General features: G+C 43.4%; 2 protein-coding genes across 11 annotated transcripts in view; one reads left to right on the top strand and one right to left on the bottom strand.

The window, feature by feature from the left end:
• Positions 1-5,431, top strand: part of ATAD2B (ATPase family AAA domain containing 2B) — an 80,696-nt gene extending 75,265 nt beyond the window's left edge. For 3 of the 5 annotated variants that reach the window (XM_083830785.1, XM_083830783.1, XM_083830786.1), the window contains exons 26-28: positions 1,296-1,423; positions 2,562-2,690; positions 5,144-5,431. In XM_083830785.1, coding sequence (XP_083686911.1) covers positions 1,296-1,423; positions 2,562-2,690; positions 5,144-5,185 — 299 coding nt within the window. In that variant the 3' untranslated portion in view covers positions 5,186-5,431. Of the gene's footprint in view, positions 1-836; positions 1,273-1,295; positions 1,424-2,561; positions 2,691-5,143 lie in introns of those variants that run through there. The other 2 variants (XM_083830784.1, XM_083830787.1) reach the window with 2 other exon arrangements.
• Positions 5,432-8,151: 2,720 nt separating this feature from the next.
• The window catches only part of KLHL29 (kelch like family member 29), a 399,050-nt gene continuing 382,785 nt past the window's right edge, over positions 8,152-24,416 (bottom strand). For all 6 annotated transcript variants that reach the window (XM_083830792.1, XM_083830793.1, XM_083830791.1 and 3 more), the window contains one exon: positions 8,152-18,377. In XM_083830792.1, coding sequence (XP_083686918.1) covers positions 18,194-18,377 — 184 coding nt within the window. In that variant the 3' untranslated portion in view covers positions 8,152-18,193. The remainder of the gene's footprint in view (positions 18,378-24,416) is intronic.

Genomic DNA, 24,416 nt, shown 5'->3' on the forward strand with positions numbered 1-24,416 from the left:
TTGGTCTATAGGATATATTTTATATAAATTTTTATCCATGTGACACGTTTGGATTTTTTTTGACATGGAGATTTATGATAAAAGTGTCATTGATGTTAGATCAAAACCCATAGAATTACAGAATATATGTAGTCCTGAATCCTTGTGAGCCCCTTCACTGTGATTCCGTGGTATTTCCTTAAAAAAGAGTTTGCTCATAGCAAAAGTTAAAGCAGTTTAACTCATAGGAAAAGCCAGATACACCATTGTTTATCTAATGGAGTAGGTATCTGGACTTACAGTCAACACAGTTAATAGTGCAGTGAAAAGATAAGAGAAAGAGAAGGGAAATCCTGGTGGTGCATAAAAGAAGGGACCATGTCCTTTGAAGAAAAGAGACATAGTTTCCTCAGGGAAGAGAAATAAGAGCCTTATGCATGATTGCCTTTTTAATTAGCTTTTCAGAATTATGTAAAAGAATGAAATCTTTACTTCAAAAGTGGGTGCTGAGATTTACAAAATAAATCAGCTTTAATGAGAGATAGGAATTATGAGAATATCACTACGTACACGTTAGTCTGTGTGTGTACACGCGTTTTCTCTAAGGGTAAGGAGCATAGATGAGGAAAGCTCCTAAGGATATCGGAAGAAGAGTATGGTATATGTTAGAACCATTACACCTCAAAATTTAATACGTATATTTTGGTTACATTAAAGTTGTATTATAGTAATGGGGAGGAAAGAGGGCTCCTTAAGGAAAAAAAAAAAAGGCATTTTAAATAGTTGAGAAGGAGAAAAACAGTGAATAGATGTAGGGCTAGAATCAGGAGAAAACTTTAAAATATTTCGTTCTCCAGAACAGGACTGGACAGCAGCTTTAATACAGAGGTGGAAGAAGACAGAAATGTGTCACCAAAGCGTGACGTTTCAGGAGTAGAGCAGATGTTTGGATTACTGTGATGATGAAGACATGGGATGCTTTGGAAAGAAAAATGAGAATTTTGAACTACTTATGAAGACAGACTTTGGGACTTAGCTTAATATTTGAACTTCTCTTAGAAGCTGTATAATTTGACATTGTTAATTAGAAATGAGGAGAAACTTTTTCAGTGATGTTCAATATTCTGTTGAGATTTCAGAATTAAGTTTTAAAGTTGATGGGTTTCATTTGTGCTTTGTGAACTGTGGTTTTGTTAACTCATAAACCTTTAGAGTTCTGTGAAGCTGATAAATAATGTGCACCGGCAGAATCATCATGCTTGCATAGTTTACAAAATCCAAGCAAGATCAATTTTATTTATTTTTTTAAATTACAGGTATGTTGAAAAGTAAGAAAACTCGAAAAGTCACCATGGAACTGTCAAAACCCACAAGTCTGGAGCATGGCCCAGAGGAACCATCAGATCCCTTACCCTCTGTAGTTGTTGACCATGACAGACTAAAGGTAATAGAACTGAAAAATAAATTGGATTGCTAACAGGCTCAATGGAAAATATTCCCTTCTTTCATTATAAAGCAAAATTTCCTTTATTTTTGACCATGAACAAGTTTTTTGGCAGCAGTAACTTTTAAAGATGATTTGTCAATCAGTGTTCTTGACTGAAAAGTTAATAAACCTGCTGAATCCTAATTTCCTCGTCATTACTGTCTTTACAAATACAGTAATGGCACAGCAGTCCACTATTTTAAGAGTTTCTCCAAAACCTGCAATCGTGTGTTAATTGGATATGTCAGTAGCTGAAGAACTGCTGGGTGCCTGGTAATGAGGAGTTAACATCGTCGTCTCCCTCCCCGTGGACATATACTTGGTGGAAAGAACTGTTAGTGGATTGGAAAGAAAATTGGAATTTGTGCTGATCTTTTGGCGCTATAGATCGAACTCCTGCTAGTTAATTTTGTTTCAGTTTTGTTTGTTTAAGCAAAGTTGCAAAAGAATTTGCTGTGTTCTGTAGTAGAAACTAGCTTGACCTACTATGAAATTTAGATCCCACTTGCTGTGGATTACAGATGTTAATTTCTTTGGTAAGAACGGAAATGTTGTATTAGGAAAAAAGTCTCAATATTTACTGCTACTATGGTAAAATACACACTTTCACCATTTGTTTATGAGCAGTTTTACAAGCTTTTCTCCCATGCACTTCTTTTATTGTTCAACATTTGTGGAATTACAACTGTGTTTCCATTTGGCACTTTTTAAAAGTTCATGTCAATGTAAGTTCTTAAAAATGTCCACTTCAGCTATCAAGACAGTTTTTATGGTTTATCTTAATTATTGACCAAGACGTCATAGGATTAAGTATCATTCAAACAGAACAAACATTGCACTAACTATTCTCTGCATAAAATCTAAGACGAAAAAAAGCATGGGTGTAAATAGGGAAGTAAAGAGAAATGTTGAGTCCTTTTGGATCAGTGTGGAAGCAGTGGCCTTACTATTAGTCAGCTGTGATCCCTTTTATTTGTATATATATTTGCAAAATAGGGTTTTAGAAGAAGATGGATTACACTCTGATTTGTTCTTTAAAGAAAAAAAAAAGTGGTTATAAAAGGTCTCCTAACTTTAACCTTTGTTGTTCTAACAGAGACTGCTTGATTTGGTGGTTAAGAAAAGTGACAACCTGACTGTTGACCAACTTGAGAGATTGTATTCACTCCTCAGCCAATGCATCTACAGACACCGTAGAGACTATGACAAATCACAGCTTGTTGAGGTGATGTTGTACAGTTCTTTATTTATCTGACTTTTGTGAGAATAATTTTTCAAGAACTATTTATGTTCGTTGTTATACTAGCATGCAAAAGCTTTAAATAGACTTTGAGGAAAGTATTTATAAAAATAATAAAGTTTAGTATAGTAATGGCTTGAGAAACAGATTGTTTAAAAAACTTTCCTCAGAAAAGGATTAAGAATTTAACCTAAAAGAACAGAGGAAGACGAGGATAGAATGCAGCAGCATTTAGAAGCATGTGCAAGCAGGGTAAGAACGGAGCAGAAGCAGGAACTTTCAGGTAGTCAGCTTGGCTCTGCAGATTGTTCCTAAGTCACTTAATTTCCCTTATCCTCCTGCAGTATGGGACATTTGCTTGATTGTAGATATATTACAAAGGCACCTGTAAAAATAATACCAGAAAGGCATTATGAGTAGAATCATAGAATGGTTTGGGTTGGAAAGGACTTTTAAAGATCACCTACTCCAATCAATCCCCCTGCTGCGGGCAAGGAGGTCTTTCACTAGGTCAGGTTGTCTTGACGGTGAGTGTATCAATCTGAACATCCCTGGCCTTGCCCTTCACCGACTTGCATTATACTGTTCATTTTAGGTGCAAATACTTAGTCTTCCGGAACCACAAGTTTAAACTGTGGGCAGATTTTTTTTTTTCAGCCTTTCATTTCTTTGATATGAATGATTTAATTCCTGTGCCAGAAGTTCCCAAATTTGTGAAGATAGAGGCTACTTTGTAGATACACTAAGCCAACAGTTGCTGCTGTTGTCCCTGCTTGCATTTGTGATACTAATTAAAAAAAAATATATACTTACCTTTGCTCCATGCAGTTTGCTGATTGGGACTTTCCTGCTAGACTAAAAGCATTCAGCCTTTTTCTATATCAGGAAATATTCCCTTGATTATAGAATCATAGAATGGTTTGGGTTGGAAGGGACCTTATAGATCATCCAGTTACAACCCCCTGCCATGGGCAGGGATGCCACCCAATAGAACAGGCCCCATCCAGCCTGGCCTTGAACACCTCCATGGATGGGGAATCCACAGCTTCCCTGGGCAGCCTGTTGCAGTGCCTCACTACCCTCTGTGTGAAGAATTTCCTCCTAATCTCTGATCAAAATCTCCCCTCTTTTAGTTTAAAACTATTCCCCCTTGTCCTGTCATTGTCTTGTCTGAGCAAAAAGTTGCTCTTCGTCGTTTTTATAAGCCCCCTTTAGGTATTTAAAGGCTGCAGTGAGGTCACCCTGGAGCCTTCAGGCTGGACAGCCCCTGCTCTCTCAGCCTTTCTTTGCAATAGAGGTGCTCCAGCCCTCTGATCATCCTTGTGCCCTTCCTCTGCACCTGTACTAACAACCTCACATCCTTCACAACCCCACGTCCTTCTTGTGCGGGGGGCCCCAGACCTGGACGCAGTGCTCCAAGTGGGGCCTCACAAGGGTAGAGCAGAGGGGCACAATCCCCTCCCTCCATCTGGGGTCCACTTCTCTGTTGATGCAGCCCAGGATGCAGTTGGCCTTCCGGGCTGCAAGCGTGCCCGTGATCATCTTGGGAATGTCCAATACAGCGTGATATTTGCAAGTTTTCTGCTCTGCTGTCATCCTTTTCCTCTGAAGTGTTTTCATTTCAAAGGCCTCCCGGCTACATCAGCAGAAGTGGGTCGTTTTACTGTTGGTGTAGGCTGATCATAACTCTGGTTGTGCTTTCCCTCCAGCAACATTGTTCTAGCTGCAGAGTGGTTTGGGTCAGCTTGCTGATTCAACTGATAACCAACCTTGTTGGTAAAGGGGCAAGAATTGCGACGTTCCAGTTTGATCACTGAACACCAAATATGTTTCTCCATGAATATTTTACTACAAAACCTGGAAAAGCTTTAATGTAGGATATTACAGAATTCTTGCAAAATACTTTTGGAACCATTTCCATATTATTCTGCTGTCTTCACCTAAAATATGTTGGAAGTCTGGGCTGAGTGTTATGTAGGTTAAAAAGACAAACGTCCAGCATGAGTACTTAGAGGCAGATTACTTCGATTCTCCAAACTGTGCAGATCTGTGTTTACAGCTGGGTCACCAATGGCACGTGTGTAGTAAGAGTTGAATTCGTGCACTGTGCCATTGCAATACTTTCTTAATATATATCAAGTACATTAATTATGTAAATGACCCTATTACACTTGGATTTTTTCATGGACTGTCATGGTGGAGTGCTTTTCTGCATTAATGCTTCTTTAATTAGTTTTCTCTTCTACTGTCTTTTGCTAGCAGATGGCAAATAATAAACAGAAATGTCTATTTTCCTATGAATTATTTGTTGGTGTTTCAAAAAAAAAAAACAACACACCAAAAAACAATGATCTCCACCCCAGTAAATATGATTACTTAAGGTAACTTTATTTTTGTCCGTATGTTTATGTATAATTGATGTTCTGTGTTTCTTGCAGGAAATGGAAAGAACAGTTCATGTGTTTGAAACATTCCTGTGAACTCGTCAAGATGGGTGGGTTTATCCTCTCTTAAACTGCTCACGGGAGAGCAGTCCTCTGAGCCATTCAGTTTCCATTTGCACCAAGTATGTGCAGAGCCTTGGTCTTAAGTGCTCTCTCTTTTTCTTTCTGTTGAATTTGGTGCTATTGTCTCAGGTACCTGAAACCAACCAGCCTACAAGAACCAAACGGAACTTCATATAGTTGTATCTGATATAAATAAAGAATACAATGCCACAGCTTGGAGATTTTTGGTGCTACAGAAACTGTTCTCATTTCTGCTCTTGTTCACTCTACATGCATTATCTTTGGGGAAACTTCAGTCAAAGTGGAGACCAACATACATGAGAGAACTGGAAAGAGCAGATCTAAGTTGAATATTTTTAAACAGGCAACCTTTTTTTAATTTTTTTCCAATCTTTCTCTTCTCTGGGGTAACGGACAAAAAATCTGTTCTAAAGAAGGCAATGATGCATTGTGGTAGGAATCTTGAGTAACTGGATGTACAGTAATTTGAAGATGAGGCTCTCTAGAACTGCCTATAATGTGCCTTTTAGTCAATTGAGAAAGATAAGGCTAATCAATTGGTTTGGATTATAGCAAATGGCAATGTTAGAAAGCTCTCTTCAGAATGAAGATCTCCAAAAGGATGACTTGTATTCTCTTCATTGGATGGCAGCCAGTATTATGGTTCTATAATGCCTGTCTTACTCTACAGAACTAAACTAAGACACACTGAAAAAGCCACATACTTTACCAAAATGGTGAAATTCCTTTTTCATTGGTATAGATTTGTTTTAGAAACAAATTACACAGTGAAACTATTCTGTTGCTAACAGTGAAGCATTTTCCCATCACTTCTTTGTTGTTCATTTGAGTTCTTTAAGGAAAAAAAAAAGGGTTAATACTGGCAGGTTTCTTTCTGAAGTTCTGTGTTTGTAATATAGCTTGGACTGTGCAGTACAGGTAAGATGCTATAATCGATGAAAATCCTGGAGTCCAAGCTCGCTTGAAAGTAAAACTTAAACTAGGCTTCATGACTCAGTCAATGCAAAGCACTGTTAATGTGAGGAGATTGGAGGACGGCCTTTTCAGTTGATCTGTTCGGACCACAGTTCTCCAGGTCTGAATTGTGTAGTTCAAAACCTTTCCTTTCTGGAAACTGGAGAGAACAGTCTAGGCAGTTTCAAGAAAAAAACATGTTTTGTCACAAGCTCGGTGTTAAAAACGTTACCTGGGCTGATTTATTTCAAACCTAAGTGGAAACTGTTTTAGAGAAGTTGGCTGGTGTTACCATCTCTAACCATTCATCGTGACTGTCCCTACGTAGCTGTGGAAGTGTCTTTCCAGAAATATGCAACACAGTGTGATTAGTTTTTAATTAGAGAAAACAGTCTTGGACTACTGCAGAGATACTGAGCTACCTCAGCTTTTTGTATTTTAGTTACCAACAGTGTTTATGGAGGACTGTAATCACTCTGCTCCCATTCACAAGCTGAAGCTAAGGTACTTGTCTCCACCTCTATGGCTAATAGCATACCACTGCAGAGGAACAAACACGGGCCTTGGGCTACTGCAGTAATCCAAAGTGCTTTGTACATTGTGTTTCAACATCGTTCTGTCGTAGATCTTCTTCTCCCCCGAATGCCACTGTTTTTCTTTATGGCTAATGGCAGAAAAAACGTTTTTTAAGTACTCATGTACATCTAGTTACACCTTCTAAATGCAACCCGTGCAGAATCGCTGTATTTTTTAGGTGGGAAAGTGCGATTAAAAACAACAGCAAGCAGAAAACACATTTAGAATGAGATTCTTTGATCTCTCATTTGTTTAGGGGATTTTTTCCATGTTTCGTTTAGTATTTATTAGCATCATACCTGTTTGAGATATTTTTGTGTCTGGTACATTAACAGCATTTTGTATTTTGATGGAAATTGTTACAAACTTTAAGATTTGATTAAATAAAATGTAGCAGATTTTTTGTAGCAAGTTTCTGATAAAAGGGTTTTTTGCAAGTCTCAGGTTCTTGCTGCAGAATTTTTTAAAAATATTTATTCCAGTTTCACTTACTCAAAGAAGTTTTTGTTCAAGTAACAGCAGCACTTATGGAAGATAAAACTGCATACATTTTTAAGATGATAATAAATTTATATGCATTAAAACAGTTGAGAATTTTAGTCACCAGTGAGTGTGAAAAAAAGCAAGTTTAAGCTAATGCCTAGCATTAAAAATGGTTCGAAAAGGTCAGGTTTCTAAAGGATAATTTTTACTGTCAGTTGTTGATTGGGAAAATTTCGTAAGAGGCAGCCCTGCTAATTGGGGAGCTGCCCTGTTGTTTTAGAGAAAAGTAGCTGATTTCAAATGTTAGAGTGGACAGCTTACATAAAACGATATACCCACCTTCGTAGCCCAAATAACCACACTTCAGTTTTGTTTTCCTTTACAGATGTCTGGTGGTTATAGAGTTAAAAGCAGCTGTTAATCTATCCACGTGGTCTCAACTTGTTTACTCTTTGTATGTTTTTAATTTTTTTTGCCATATAGCACTGGCAAGAGTTTGTACGAATTGACCTCTCTTCCTTGTTTCTTGTTGTGAAAATTGCAAATAAACTCCTGTGGGAGTCCTTGCGCTGGGGTCAGTGAAACGTGGCCACCCAGAAGAAGGGTGACTTCTCTGCGGGGTTGACGGGGCTGTTCTGGAGATAATAGAGTTGCTCTTGGGTGAAGTTGATGGCTATGGAGTTAATTGTATTTGCAAGCTTGAATCTCACCTGTGATTAATTTTTTTTGTTTTTGTTTTGTGTCTTCTGTATTGTTACTTGATTTCCTCATATGCCAATGTATTTATAGGATTACTGTTTTTGTCATATCCCGTCTTCCTTTTTTTTTTTTTTTAATTAAATTGGTGGGTCAGCTCTGGTTTTACCTTCAGTCTTCTGAACGGCAGGTCCTGTAGCTGATGGTCCTTTTTTTTTCTAATTTTATTTTATTTTGTAATCAAAACATAAGCTTGAATTTGGGCTTGTACTTGCATCTTTTGTATCTTGTACATTGGGTTATTTAGACATTGGGGAGTCCTGTTTGGTTTCATTAATGTGTGTCTACTTCATGGATTAAGTAGACTTCCTTCATCAACGATGGTATATTTTGGATTCTATAGTTTTATTCAGAACTGTGTTTAAATTGATGTTTTGCATTTTGACTTCATTTTACATTAGTTTGAAGTAAGTTATTTAATTTTTTGAATTTCTGGAAATTTTGAACATTTTACTGTAATTTGTAATATAACTGCTGTGAAATACTTGAATAAAGATGACAAGAAAACACAGCTTTAGCTCCTTCAAACCTGTTGTATTTAAAAGAAACTCTACCTCCTTGCTGTTTTCTGCTTTCAGTCTTTTTCTTACCAGACCTCCTCGATTTCGCAGGTGACAAGTTTTACTCCAGGATCTTGCTGTTTTGTTGAGTGGTTTAATCCGTAACTCACGCTTTCAGTGCTTGTCCGTTAAAGAAAAACACTTCTGATTAATTTCGACTACAGGAATGAGGTTAGCATTGTATGCTGGTAAGTGAATAACACAAACGCTCTGAAGTTATGAAAGTTATGTAGTTATGAAGTCCTAGAAAATGTGTCCAGTTACAGGGAAACACCCAGGACCGCTCACAGTACGTCAGCATTCAAGCACCAGGGTTTCTCATTAGAGGTTTTTAAAGGAATCCTCTTCCCTCCCTATTTATCGTAGTTCTCCTTATTTTATTTATCATAGCTTAAGTATATCTAAAAATTGCTTTAGTTTTCACCCCCTCTGATAAAGCTGCTAGGGGTTACGGAAGTTCACAATCAACCCACATCTTATATGGGAACTGTATTGGCGGTTTATCCAGCGGTAGGCAACTGCTTGTAATTTCTGTAATGCGGAACGGAGCATGACAAGCTGTTACATAGATGTGTTACGGCCTCTCTCAAGGTGTCGGACATACAATGCTCCTGATCCCTTCCCTCTTTTCCTCTGTTCCTTACGCTATAGGGCTCCTGGGCAAAAGAGCTAAGAAAGAGGGCAGGAACTTGTTTCGTGTCTGACTTGGCTGTTCCACGCAGCTGTGACGGCACAATTGGATGCTAATTGTGATGTGCCACAGTCTGGATGCAGAAGGCCTGGGCCTTTCGTGTCAGCAGGGCCAGCCCCGCTGTTGGGTCTGACAGGCACGGAGCTGGGTGCCCTGCAGGCAGCAGCACCGCACGTAGCGCTGCCCGAGGGGGTTGCGGGCTCTGGATAAGGAATGTGGGGTGTGGGGTCTTGTTATTTCCCCAAAAACGGAGAGAATAGTGTCAGGCCTAACTTCTGACAGTGGCCCTAAAGACGATCAGTCAAAAGCAACCAAGCTCTGCCTTACTGGGGCATTGGAAAAAACCCTTCTTGGAAAAACACTTAGCGAACTTGCATACTTCAGAAGTGTGACTTGGTGAGCAGTAGTTGGGTTTCATCAGGTGCGGTTAATAAAGCCTTAGGAAAAACTGGAGCAGCAGCCTGATTTGTCAAGTGCTCGCTGCTTAAACCCGCAGCCTTCTGCTGTTGGCTTCTGCACGTAACGTAGCTTTGACATGCAATTTCCTGTATTGCCTTAAATTTGAAATGCTCCACATAGTCTGTTTTTTTTTTCTATTTAAGCTGCTCAGATAATTTATTTAAATAAATTAAAAATGAGATCCTTTTGTTTTCTGTCTCAGGCAGGATTTGGATCAGGACTTGCAGTATTGGGGGTTTTAAGCTAGCACTGCATGTGAATAAGTTCTGAAAGGCAAATCAGTAAACTTATGAACTGATTAACGAAGTCAAACGCTTCATTTTTCTCCCCTTTTTATGCATCACTTGTGGTCATGTAACTATTATGTAAAAATCAGGGATTATAAACTTTAACACTAATTAATTCAGCCTCATTCCATTTCTAGGTGAGGAGTTTTTTTAGTGTGGTGATTTGCATAGGGAGTGTATTTCAGTTTAACCCGGTGCCAGCAAACGGCTGCGACTACTACTAAATTCCATTTATTTTAGGAACGCGTTTGATTTATGCTATATTGAGCCTTGCTTTGATAGTAGAGAATTACCATATTAAAAGAACGTGGAAAGATGCTGAGATTTCAGACAGATCCACTGCTTTTAGTGGAATGGTCGTGTAAACCTTGCCGTTCCCAAAGTTTGTTAACACTTGGACGCTGATTTGGAATAAAGTTGATCTAGAGGTTTGAGTGCAAAAAATAGCCTTGAGTTAATCTGTGTTAGAAGGCTCCTCACCTTCAATTCCAGCAGTGGGGCAGGTTGAGAACAGCAGGAGGCTCCTGGGACATGAGTGCAGCCCTTGGGGTGTGTGGGCGTGCAGCAGGAGCTGGAACAGCCCTGGGGTGGGTTCCTCCAAATTTTGTGGTGGCCACCTCGGTCTTACAGCGGTCAGGAATTTGGCAGAGTGTGCACAAGATGTGTACGGGTCCCTGAGACTGGATGCTGAGAACGCTCACACCGTCTGTCATCTGGGGTTTTTGTGGAGCTGAATTCATCGTGCTGAAACAGCCCTTGCGTCGAGGTAAAATTTCAATTTTGCTATAACCCAGAAATGTCTGACTGTGTTTGGAAGTGGGAGCCTGTAGGAGACCGAACAACCTGGCTTTGGGACTCTGGGATGGAGAAACTCAGGGAAGTTCTTGAAAGGGCTCCGCCTTCGAAATAGTTCTTTAGTAAATGAAGTAAAGCAGAGATGAAGACACAGAAAATCAATTCAATGTACGTGCGTTGAATTTGGACTGAATTTGCTAAGAATCTGAGTCGGTGCTGGAGAGGGGAAAGAGTATCATGTTGCTTCAGTCGAGGAACTGTTTGTGGTCTCCAAAGCCCCAGCTCTCTGTTGTAAAGGCCTTGCTGGCGTTGTCCTGCCAAGTTGGTTGTGCCTTGTAGGGTGCCCGCTGCACGGGGGCTGGCGGAGGAGCAGGGATACCCGATTGTGATGGACAAGGACAAGCTGCCAGTTGGTTTTATGTTCCGACCGCAGTTCTGAAATGAGCTTTGATGGGATGCTCTGTGACAATATGAAATGTTTAGTGAGGTGAAGGAAGTGTTACGTGATTGTTTGTGGCTATTAGCATCAGTTTATTCCTGAATTACTGTTTTGTGTAGATGTTTTAAGTACCAGAAGCATGAAGTCTGCCATTTATGTGAAACACTGGGGATTACAATAGCTTTAAAACGAGTGGCTAACCTTTGTGTCAGGGTTGGAGAGCTCCAAAGTCCTGCTCTGCACTTCAGCACGTGTCCAGAAGGCAGCAAGCGTTTTTAAATGAAAGCCTTCCTTTTCGCAAGGCTCAGAGGACAGCCGCAAAAGCACAAACTGAGCATAAATCTTGGTGTTAAATCTTTTCAGTGCTTTTGAATGACTTTTGGAAACGGAAGCGACAACTCTGTAGCTCTGACACCAAATGATGGTGTAAATATTTCACAATTCGGCGTAAAAAATCGTGTCTATTCACACAGATTTAGTGTAAGCAGAAAATGAATGCTGTGGTGCATATGATTCAACCTCGTGCATGCACAGGGTCTACCACCTTCTGTTTGGCTGAGCAGCCTTTCCAGGAAAGCCTTGATCTGGGCAGTTTGTACGTCTGTCTTTGAGCCTTTCATCGAATGGTTAAGCTCATGGGTAGAACCGAACCTTGCTCCCAGGCACAGCCTCTTGTCTTTGCTTTCTGTTCCAGGTTAGAGAGGCTTTCCATATGTCGGCTTCCCCCCTCTGCCCCTCTATGATACTAATGCGCTATGACACGATGATTGAGTAGCCTCTCAGTCGTCTTTTTGCTGAGCACAATGAGCTCTTTGTGGCTTTCACTGCATTTTTCTCCAGCCTTTAAGTCAATTTTGTGACTTTTCTGCAGTGGGTCAATTTTTCAACATCTCCTAAAACATTTGTTCACGGTGGAAATTGATGTGATATTCCAGCATCGGTCCCACCAGTGCCATATAGAGAGCTAAAATCGCAGGCTCCTACTCACCGATCCCCTTTTTACGCATCCAAAGATCAATTTAGTCCTCTTATAGCGCGAAATTGGGCTGGGAGCTCTTGTTGCTCGATTCTTCTCCAACTTACAGCTTTCACGAGCATCCCTCGTTCCCACCTGTCTCGGTCCCGTTTAGTTTTATTTAAATAAGGCTGGGTTTAGGGGTCCCAGCTAGCCAGAGGAGCCAGAAGGATATATCTGACTTGTTCTGTCCTAATTATCTTCTCTGCTAGTCTCCGTTTCCGCAGGTCTATGACCAGTGATTTATGTCAACGTTTTCCATTCAGAAGTTGGAAGAGGATCCCTGCAAAGGCCCCACTAGACAAACTCTGATAATACCAACGTGGGAAGTACTTGACCGGATTAGATATTCCTCAATTAATCTGCCTATTCTTAGCCCGCTTAATATTGGCTGTCTGAATACTGTACAGCAAGAAAGTTGAAGTATTTTGTCACCTGCTGTTGAAAATCTATTACCTTATCAATCAAATGCGTAATCCTGTTGGAGAATGAAATCAGGTTTGTGTGATACAGCCTATTTTCTCCAAAATATCGTATTTATCCTTATCTCTTTGATATGCGATCAGGTTAGTCGGATATCATCTTCCCGTTTTTGCTTGGGATTGATGTCAGGTGAATGCCCTATAATTACCCAGTCCTTTCATTTGCCCTTTTGATAACTGGTGCGTTATCAGCACTCCTTCCGAAATACCCAGGTATTCCAAGAGCTATTAAAACGAGTGTCAGCAGGGCAGAGACTTCTGGGCTTTCTTGAGGTGGGTAAGTGTAAGTCACCTCCCGAATTTGAAAACCCATATCCATTAGGGAAAGCCTCATATTCTCTGTAGGTAGGATGCGGTCTGGAAATGACGTCTTACTCCCTGTAGGCAAGGTCTTTCTGAATAGCAAACAGAAACGTGAGTCATTCCCAAACATTCCCCAGCACATTTCCACCCCTCATTTTCCATGGAAAGCCTGCATGAGGCATTGATGTGTTCTGATACGTAAACAGAAAGGCTGGGGATAAACTCAAGTAGGTAGAATTGAACTCAGTGTCAACAAGTAATGGAACAGCGCATTCATCGGCCATGAAAGTAAATAACTTATTAAAAACGAGCTCTTTTAATGGAAACAGAATGGCTACAGAAATTCCAGTGCGCCTTGAAATCTAGGCTTGCTTTGCAAAAGCTGATTATTTTCACTTGCGGGGAGGACCAGTGTTTGTGGTGGAGCATGATGCTCATTGTGCTTTTAGGGCTTAAAACATTCGGTGCAGCAGCCTTCAGGACTCAGTTCACTGAGCCTTCCTCTGATGCTGCCCACAAAAAATAGGATGTATTACAAATTAGGGTCCCTAAGTTCCCCAAATTGTAGAGGAATCGGTTCCTTTCTATCTGTAAGAGTTGTTATTTTTTACAAACCTGCATGTTTTAGCCACTGCTTGTCATCACAGTTCCTGCTTCTGTATTAATTACTTTACTTACAAATAAAATAAAAAATAGGGGAGTTGTGAGCGCTGCTCCCTGGACAGGTCGTGAAAGAGTTTGGTGTCGCTGCCAGGATGAATCTGGCTGTGTAAGAGGGGGAATCTGTACTCCGGAGGAAGGGAGAACGTTGGTCAAAAGTAACAGATGATGAAATTAAAACCAGCAGGCAGCCTTTCAAACCTTTATTGCGGAGACCCCCACTAATGAAAAATTCAGAGGCAGATCTGGCTCGAAGAGAGCACTGGAGCTTCCTTCTCCAAGGCAGTAACGGAGCCAAAACATTTAACTCTGCGTGTAAGGCCGGTACTGACCGAAATGGAATTTATTTAGATGAAGAAAATTGGAATTGGTTACTGTACACGAAACCCACTAGCTAAACAGGAATCACTAAAAACGAAGGCATGCTATCAAAAGACGGATGCCAGCGCCTCGCTTAGTGTGGGTCCTCTCCCGAGGCAGCCGCCTCCGCTGTTTTTGAGCTACCTTGAGAGGGGACAGGAGGCATTAAGGGGCGAGCTTAGGGGTCGCAGCCAATTTAAGGCGCTTGTTTCAGTGCGACAACTTGTAAAAATGTCAGAGTGGTGCAGGGTCTGTGTCGTTGCAGCCCACCAGCACTTGGCTGCGTGTGCCGTTTGTGGGTTCGTCCCCCGCTCGAATATTGTCACCTTGCTCGGTTTGTGATGCGGAGGCGAGACGGCTCCGGGAGAACTTCCCCCTGCGCTAGAGAAAGCTGAGTAAAGCTTTGGGACCGGGTCCAACTTGGAGAGAAATCCTTCACGAGAGGCAGGGTGGGTGGGTAAGTACTCGAAGCGGGCTGTGCGCGTTGTGGCGCTGCTGATTACCCGCAGTGGTGCTCGTGGAGGCAGCGCGAGCGCGGGCTCCGGCTCCTCTCCCCGCTAATCCTGGCGGCTGCTCGAAGTGGCGGCTCCCGCTCGCCTCGCTTCGTCTCGGCTGCACCCGGAGCAAGCTGAAGTGTAATGAACGCGCTAATTAGGTTGCTCCGACTGCACGGTGCCAAGCTCAGCCTTAACACCTAGCTGCAGTTAATTAAAAGATGGTGTTGCTGAGGTTTTATTGGTGCTTGCCGCTAGATGAAACGAGGGAGAAAGGCAGATGAGTTGTAAACTGTCAGGCGCGGGCGGTTCCCAGAAAGCAGAGACCAGCCCCGGTCGGAGATGGCTCTCCTTCCCCAGAGAGCGTGTCAAACCAGCCAACAAAAAGGGTTTTTATCACTACCGGGCTGCCCAGCCAGCCTGGCCCCTGAATTTCTTCAGGTTTTTAAGAAGAAACATCTCTGAGCAGATCTGGGCACAAGATTCATTTGGCAAAAGCTCCCAGCCAGCTTCCCGGAGGGGAGCTAAAATAATTTTCACGTGCAAGTAAAGCAAATAGCCTGTGTCTTGCTCGGCCTACCAAGTAGTATTGACTAGTGCTGAGGAAGATCCTCGCGTGTCGATGGAAAGGTTGGCCGCTCATCCCACTTGGGCTGGGTTACCTGAGTGTGTAACATCGAATTGCGAGGCTTTTAGTAATCTGCACGGGCTGTTCAACCCGAGCCGCTAAGCCTAAACTAAAACTTTTAACAACTGCGGTCAAACTCTTAAACACACGTGTAGATGTGCTCTGTACGAAGCCGGGATAATTTCAATGTGCGTGAGGTTATTTCTGTTAATGTGCATAGCAGATAGTGCCCCCAAAGATCCAGATGAGCTGTTCCACTGCAGTGGTATTTTGAGGCTAGCTATATTTGGCTCATCTTTCTTCCACATCCAACTTTACAGCGGCCGGATGACGCCCTAATGAAACATCAAAGAAGCCAAGAACGGTTGTACTTAACCACGTATTCAAAGCCATGTCCAGTGAATCGCCGAGCTCCTGCCCTGAGACAGAGCAATTCTGACACAGGGCAAAAGCGGCTTTCATCTTTCAGACATCGCAGCTGCTGTGCACCGCAAATTCCAACTTCCACCAAAAAAAAAAAGGCAAAAAGCTGTTTAGCAGCGTTTTGAGATAAAGCTTTGAGTTAGTTTGCTAAATGATCTTGATCCCTTTTGCTCTTTGCTTAATAGCAAGTTTGGGGAAATAGAGAGATGAAGAAGAAACGGTCTTGCTGAATAAAATCCAAATTCACTTCTAAGAACTTTTCCAAAACGAGAGTGGAAGTACTTTGGAAACTGCTGAGCATTTAAACATTAGCAATAAATTTTGAGATTTGCAAGAGAAAATAGCTGGAATGAAAATAATTTCATCCCTGGCCGGGATGAAAACTGCAGTAACCATTAATGCAATGTTGTTTCTTGTTGACTCGTGACAAAAGTAACCCAATCTGGATGCTGAATCTAGATCTATAAATATATTTATTATAATATAACAAGAACTTAACAGTAAACATAAACTATATACAATACCATTACAGATAACCCTGTTTTTAATATTATTCACAGAAATAGCCAGTTTTGTTCCAGTGTGAGAAATGAAGAAATAAGCTAAATTGGAAATGTTGAATGTGTTTAGGTCTTGCTGACAGGTAGCACCTCCTTTGGAGGCAGACACACACCAACACTAAAATTAGTCCTGCCCCAGGCAGTTAGAAACTTGTGCTCCAATCGTTAGGTTCACACTTGCACCCTGTTTGACATAAATACTTTAAATGACATACTAGTATATAATTTTTGTTGTGCTTATTATTTTTTTAAAGAATAAATAAAACAACTGCATAACAAAGGCTGGAACCTCACTGTCAAAATGAGAGACTTGAGTCACCGTAGACCTTGACTCAGCTGACTTGAGCACTTTTTTTCTTTAAATACTGCAAGATACAAATTTCATTTTTTTTAAATTTTATTTTATAAACGATTATTAATAAAATAAGATGATTAGCTAACATCTGCATTGATTTCCCCAAAGCTGTAGGCAGACCTCCCTCAGTATAAAAAGGCGAACGTATTTGGTATGAAATTCAACCAGATATTGACTGTAGGATCTCACCCACACCCTGTAGAGGACCTGCTGCTTGAATTACCGGCATGGCGTTTGGAGTTGGAGTCTGCAAAGGCAAGAATGGCAACTTTTTTCCCTCTACTTGGAAAGAAATCAGGCAATCCTTAGCTTGGGGTTACTTCCTATTTCTTAATCTTAAGAATCTTTCCCCTGCCCCCTCTGTGTTTCCCACTCCATCTTCCATTTGATCCTTTTATGTATAAATTTATAAAGAATTTCCACATCACAATGCTCTCTGGATAGACAATATTTTAATATATATAAAAATATAACCCCTGTGCTGTGCATATACTTACAACTCTACATAGTAATCATTTTATGTCTCTTATACTGGGCTTAAGTCTATGCATTTTTCTACCATGGGATTTAAACTTGTGTGTTTAAAATCTGTAAATAAGGTAAGATTTCCACACCTATGGGGAAACTTTAAAAAAAAAAAAAATCTTCTCAGACTTTACATAAAAGGAACCGATAGTGGCATATGTCCCAACGTAAGGAATTTTGGTTGAGAGCCAAAACTGAGTGCGTAGCCACAGCTGGAGGCATCTGCTCCTCCGCTTGTTGAAAACGTGGGAATCCCACACTACACTGCCACAATGCCACCATCCCAATCCGCAGAACCGAAGTGCCGTTCAATCGGGAGGACGCCTCCGGATTGGAAACCATTTTCATTTCGTGTTCTAGGGATCGAGCACTGTCAGGTTTGCTCGTCAGCAGGAACCGGGAGGAAATGCTAGAAGCCCCGCCACCAACAGATGCATGCGTGCCCACACAAGTATCGCCAGGAGCAGAAATTCATACAGCCCAACAGACCTTTTTTTTCCTCGTATTACATGGAATTGTGTTACCAATGGCTCCTCTTCTCCCCAGCCCCCGCCTCTTCCCCCCTTCTGGGCTCTGCTCTAGAGAACTGAAATATTCGTTTGATCTGATGGAAGACTGACATCAATGTAAGCCATCTGTCACACAAGATTTCTCTCAGTCATTGGTATTGAAAAGCGTGTATTTGTTAAAAACAAATGTAGGAATCAAAGTGGTAAGGACACTTTGACCTTTTAAATAGATTGATGCCTAAAGTGTAATAGTAAAACTAATCTGCACGGTTATTTTAAGAATCAAGCTTGAGCTCTAGAAGTAAAATGCAGATTTTTTTTTCCTCTCTTCCCCAGCTTAAAAAATATGTGAAATTCTATTGCACCTGGGTTGACCAAAAGCCGACGTCCAGAACAAGTGCCACTATAACATCTAGTGACACACTTGTAGTATTGTTACAATATCTTACATAGCATGGAGCTCTCTGCTCCTCGTTCACCAAAAGGTGAGGATGATTTTTCTACATTCAATGTAGACACTATTCAAGACTTTAGAGCAATATGTTCACTGGCTGGCTGTCTTTGCTGCTTTTGTGATTAGTAGTAGTGTTCTCCTTGCCTGCTCTCAACAGGTACAAACAGTTCTCCATCCGACTCCTCGGTCGCGTCAGCCGCTCTGAATGTACTTCTTGATTACTACGCAGCCATGTCGAAAAACAGGGCATGGCATATTTGGTAGAAGTGTCCAGGTATTTGTTTTAGGGTCGTAGGCTTCCATGTTGCCCAGGGCAGGTCCTTCGCTGCTAACAATCCCACCGGTGGCGTAAATTTTTCCGTCGAGAACCACAGCGCTGTATTTTTTAATAAAGAAAGTTTTAGTTAGTGGGCTTGCCAAACAATTCTCTTTTTATGCTTAAAAAAAAAAATCCTGCATATTTCATAATAATGGATGTACTATGAATACACTTCTTATTTATATAAATCTCTATGGGCACTCCTTTGCCTTCTCCCTTTCCCTCCCCACAATTAATCCTCTTCACCGTCCTTCCAGGTAGGTTAAATGTCTGTCCTTTAAACAGCAGCAACGAACAGGACAAAGTTTCTCCAGCCCCCATCTGGACTCTGCAGCAAAGGTACCAGGACGTGGTTCCCATAACACTGTGCATACACACACCAAAAGCGATCACAGCTGTTCCTCGAGGTCCCTGCCTCCTTGGGCAGCGTAAAATAAATCCTTGCTTCAGTTCAACTCCTCTGATAAGCAATGAATGCTGCAAAAGGGTCAGGGGAAAACCCTCCCCAGATGCTCTTTTGCTCCTTCCCCAGCCACTCTCAGGCAGGAGGTGCTGGTGCTTTGTCCTCCTCGCCCAAGGGTTTCCCCTTTGCTGGTTTTTCCCCCTGCTGGGCTGGGAAGCGAGAAGCAGGAGGAGTGCTGTTGTGTGGGAGAAAGGGACGTGGGGGGGACATGTGTCTGTGCAGTGCTTGGGGATGTGCACCTTTAATCTTATGTCTAAAGAAAACAAAAATCTTACTGCATGCTCAAAATGAAAGTATTCAACCTCAGAAATCTCTTGCAAATCGAGGATAAGGAGGCTGGGGCTAATCCAGGGGTCTGTAAGATGTTGATAATAGGGAAGGGGCAGAGGTGTGAAAGGTATTTGGAAGGAACTTGCCGTTCAGCCTGATCTTCAGTGCCTTGTTCTGGTGCTGACTTCCCAAAGGGCAGGGGCAGGTCCCAAAAGGCCACTGAAATTGGGCTGTGGAGAGGAAGATCTTAGACTGAAAGGGGATGTAGGGAGAGCATCTCCTGTAAGCTGCTGCTGATGTTTAAAGATCCTGTAAAGCAGGATGGGGCTGGTGGTGGTTGGTGTCTGGAGGGGGGAAATCCTTTCTAGGAACAGAGTGGGGTTTGGAAGGAAAAGGGAGGACCTGAAATATGTACATGCAAGGAGAAAGAGAGCGAGAAGAAGATGAGAAATGAATTGCCCCAAAGAAGGTGGCCTAGATCAAAGTAGATGGAGAAGGGTAGTAAGCCTTTCAGGCTTGGTTAAAGCAAATTTATGTCTTGTGGCTAATTTTGGAGCAGCAGGAGGAAGAGGAATGAGAAGTGACAAAGGCAAAAGACAGAGAGCCCTAGAAGACCCTGGATGAACCGAGACTCAAATGGCACGGAAAAAGCTGCATTTCTGAAGAACACAAAGCTCTGATGTCCTTGCGAAGAAGCGGAGCCGTAGGTTAAAAATAAACCCACAATGACAACAGCGAGGACTCAAATAAGCCTAGTCCCTGGATACCACCAGGAAATGGGAAATAATGAGAATCTTGTCAAAATAACTGTTAATCTGAAAGGAGGAGGAGGGCAAGAGAGACTTGAAGCACTTGATTAGACCCTATCCACAAATCAGCAGGGCTGGATGATACATAGCCCAAGGTCTTAAGGGAGTTTGCTAATGAACTTACTGAACCACTGGTAATTATTTTTGAAACGTCAGGGAGAAATTGGGAAGAACGAGGACTTGAGGAAAACAAGTGTCATCCTGAAAGATGGCTCCGAAGGAGCACGAAGCCGTTTCTGAAGGAGCCGGAGCTGGAGCCGGAGGGGCCCACACCAGGCCTCGCATCCTTCACAGGATAAGCAGGACGAGCTGCCCGGTAAATCAGGCACACGTGTGTTTATCGGCATGGGTTTTGTCCCAGCAATGCTACTGGTGCCCGTGTGCTGCACGGGGAGGGCTTCGTGTGGTGGTGTGGCTGTCGGGAGTTGCCTCGCGAGGCCTGGAGCAAGCGACCAGCCCAAACGGAGCCTTCAGCGCAGGGGACGCCCCGGCGTGATGATTATCAATTAAAAACTACGCCAGAGCAGGGTGTTAATAACCTCTGGGCCCCTCTGAAGGGTCTCTCGAGTTTACACGGGCTAGAAATCAGCCTCTTGGCAATGAAGTGGGCTGCTGGTATTGAAATGGCTGCAGTGAGCTGCGCTGCAACATAAATGAAACCAGATGACTTGTTCAGGTTTAGGACTAAGATATTTATAGGGGGGAACCCAACTCTGTCTTGAAACAAGTTAGTATTTAGAAGCAAGACAGGCTGGGATTTGTAGCCAGCATGGCATGGGGAGGATGCTCTGACGCCCTGAGAGCAGCAGGCTGTGAACTTGGAAATGGGGCTGCAGGGTAGAGGTTCCCGTTTGTGCTCTGCTTTGTTCTCTTAACAGCAAGGCCGAAGGAGATGGCAGCTTATTTTAATTGGGGTATTGTTTGGGATGTGCTGTATGGAAGTGGTCCCGTGTCAGAGATGGCCTGCGGTGCAGCTTTGCTGCCTTGGCTCTCTGAAGAAACGCTGATCAGTCCTTACAATGCTACCCCTCAACAAAACTGGAGGAAAAAAACAATGAATGGATGAATTTAGCAACTTTGTTCAGTTAAGCAAGAAAACCAAACACACACAGGAACAAAGAAAACAAAGATCTGGCTGCAGAATTGTAAATAAGGGGAAATTACAGGAAATGTCAACCTGGAGCCCGGGGCCATTTTCATCAGTGTTGATGAATACAGCCCCAGTGCCCACGAGCAGCCCGAGCTAATTTTAATCTACCGGCAGATACGCTGGCATAGGTGACAGCACTAGACACCACACAGACGATGACCTTTGTGGCCATGTCACTGTCACACTGAGCCTGTCTTGTTCTTACTGCTTGTTACCCCAGGAGGCTCAGGAGGGAGCACTGGACCTGGACGGAGGAAGGAGATGGACAGAGGGAGGACCGTGTCCAAAGGCCTTTCCAGCTCTGGTGCCAATGCCACCAGCCTCTGCTGGCTGGCTGTGTGCCGCCTAGCTGAAGTCTGGCCCTAAGTGCCCTGTATCTCCTTAGGCATCTACTGGCAGGGATCTACACAGGGACGTGGGTGCTTTCCAGGTATCTGTGCAGCATCTCAGCTGCCCCCATTTCTTCTTGTAAAGCCTCCTCTGGTGTGTTCAGCCACAGCTGCTCTGAGCCGGAGCTGCTGCCACCTTAGAGCAGCCAAGCACACCCCCCTGGTGTCCTCCTCAGCCTGTATCCTGGATTTGGGGTTGCAGTGGGTGGACAAACGCTGCCCTTGTTCTCCAGCACCTGGGCTACGGCGCTGAAATAAATTCCTGACCAGCAGCTGAGAAAAGCAGCTCCACGTTGTAGCCTCTCAGAACAGTGCTAATGCATCGGGGAAGAAGCGGATGCTGAATTCCACCCTCTGAAAGACTGTATGAATTTTAAATGGTGATTAGAGTAGCTTCTGCCCTCTCCGAACACAATTGCCATAGATAAGATTGGCATAACACTTAGCTCGTGAGTCATGCCCGGGGTTAAGAAAAACAGTGAGCTCCTCCTGCTGTCAAGAAACAGGCAGTTCTGAGAGTGCAGCCGGTACTTACGTGCGCAGGGGACGTGGAGATATTCAGGCATCTCCAGGGCTAAAGTGGGAGGTAGGTACTTAAGATCAATTAGGAATTTAGTCCTAGATTGCTGCTACTTTGCAATATTAGGACAATCACTGTTAATTTCTGGGACCTTAGGGAACAGGAAACTCAAGTGGGCTCGAAAACCCTAAGGAAAGTGAGTGGAAAGGCGAGCACTCATTGCTCTCTTCATTACTGTGACAATATTTCTTTTCTCCCCTCCCTTCCATCCCATCGGCTGTAAAAACATCGTTACCAAGGCTGATGTACAAAGAAAGAAATAATTACAATAATTAGGATGCAAGTTTATTGCTCGGTGCCATTAATCCTGAGAGATAAAATGATTACAGGCTGTCAGAACCTGGGAAGGAGCGAAGCCTCGCGCCACAAAACCTCCCCGTGGAAGACGCAGCCCCCCTGCAGCTCGGGGACAGTGACCTCCCCAGCTCCAGAGCACCCAGACCCGCACCACCCGGCAGCGTGCCCCGGGTGAAGGTGACCGTCATCAAAACGGAGGTCGCTCTGTGCACTCCTTCCAGGGAAACGTTTCAGCATTTTGCAGATGATTACCCTGCTCTCTGCTCCCCGGGGAATGGGGTAGAGCCTTCACCTGTGGCCCTACAGGCAACTCACCCGAGGTACCGTGGGGTCTGTGATTGCCCAAACCCTGAGCAGCGTCAGCGGGCTGCTCTGTGACTGTCCCCATGACATGGCCACCTCCAGGCCAGTCCTTCTGCTGACCTCCACCAAGCTACGCATCATGCTCTGAAGAAAATCCCAGTGGTGCTGAGGTGTGGGAGGGGCTGGTGGGTGCCTGGCTGTTGATGTTTTGGCATGCTTTTGTAAGCTGGACACCCCCTACATCGCTTCTCCACAGACCCACCTTCCAGTCCTTCCCCAGGTTGAGCGCACAGGTGGCAGAGATGATCCCTGTCTGACAGCTGCCCGTTAAACATCTTGATGGACAAAGCAAATCATTGACTTTGGGTTGCTTTTTCATCAATATTTAACCACGTGAGACCAACAACCTTCCTGTCTGCTTCTTGGCATCTCAGCAAGCCCTGCCCTAACCATGCTCGGGCTCCGGCGTGGAGCCTCAGCACACAGGAGCTAGCGGTGATCGGCTGCTGTTGGCTTGGTGGCCACCTTCCCCTCTAGAGCGTTATGGGCCTTCTGCTTTTCACTCAACACCATCGTCTAGCAGAAGGCTTCTGGTGGGCAGTAATCTGGAAGCAGCCCGAAGCAGAGGATGTCAAACAGAGGATGTTTGAGAGGCGAGTGCCTGGGAGCTCCTGCTCCAGCACGTCTCCGCATGGCCACGTTGGCGCCACGACAGCACCAAGCAGAGGGAGCACCAGCAAAGTTTGCTTATTATTATTCTTGTAAAATTTCCTGCTTAGTCCTAAAGATCACATCAGCCTTATCAGGAAACGTTAGAAAAGAAAAGACAAAAAAAAAATATAAAAATCCTGTTTTGTAACGTCTGGGGTTGTGAAAGAGATCTGAAATGGCTGAATTAGCATGTTGTTTTGATTCACAAAACCCTAATATGTTCTGGGGCTACAAACAAAGCTCCTCTCCCGCCTCACTCGTGCCTGTGTGCACACAGACTCACTAGTTTACTTGGAGCCGGTCCAAAAGGTTTATTAAACATTATCAGTTCAATAGACATAAAATTTGCTTAGAAGAAGAAAGAAAAAAAATGCTAACACCTTGCATTTATTAGTGGATGGGTTTCTTTCTTGCCCTAAGGCTTCAGAAGGGTTTCAGTGCAAACATAACCGAAGGATGCTCCTGAACTGGATGGGGTAAGCACTCGGAGAAGAAAAGCCTGCAGGGTGCTGGCTCGCCAGAGCAGCTCTTGCTTCATCCAGGGACCTTCCCATGAAACCTGCCTGTGGATTTGCGAGGTGGAAGCGAGAAGAAGAGCCGCGGTCTCTGCGAGTGGGGGCAGCCAGGACGCCAAGGCGGCGTCCCAGGGTCGGTGGCTGTGCTGCTGGGGCTGTTTGTGGCCAGGCTGGCACCAGGCTGCTATGTTTGGGAAGGCTCCCGCGCGGGTGGCCGCATTGTGCTGCCAGAGGTGTCGTCTTCGCAATTAGATGGATAAATGAGGGTCCAGATTAGTCATGGTCAATTAGGAGGCGATCATGCCACTTCTTGGAGCTGGATTATTAGTGTGGGTGTTTTGGCCAAGCTCCAGTTACGCTCTCCCATACTCCGCGAGCGCTTTCTAACGATCCAAAACCATCGCGTGGCATCGTTACTTGTTGCTGAAAACCAGCAATGTTTTATTCCTAAGTCCGCCGCACATCAGTAATGGCTTGAGTGCTCTGCATGTATCAGTTACGCTTACACGCACGCAGAAATTCTTCATGCCGTGAACTGCTGCAGAAATTATTGCTATTAGCCTGGGGCTGCAGTTCTCATCAGCTGTCTATTGAGCACAGTCCCGGCCA

Source organism: Anser anser (genome assembly GCF_964211835.1).
Source record: "Anser anser genome assembly, chromosome: 3".
Classification (NCBI taxonomy): Eukaryota; Metazoa; Chordata; class Aves; order Anseriformes; family Anatidae; genus Anser; species Anser anser.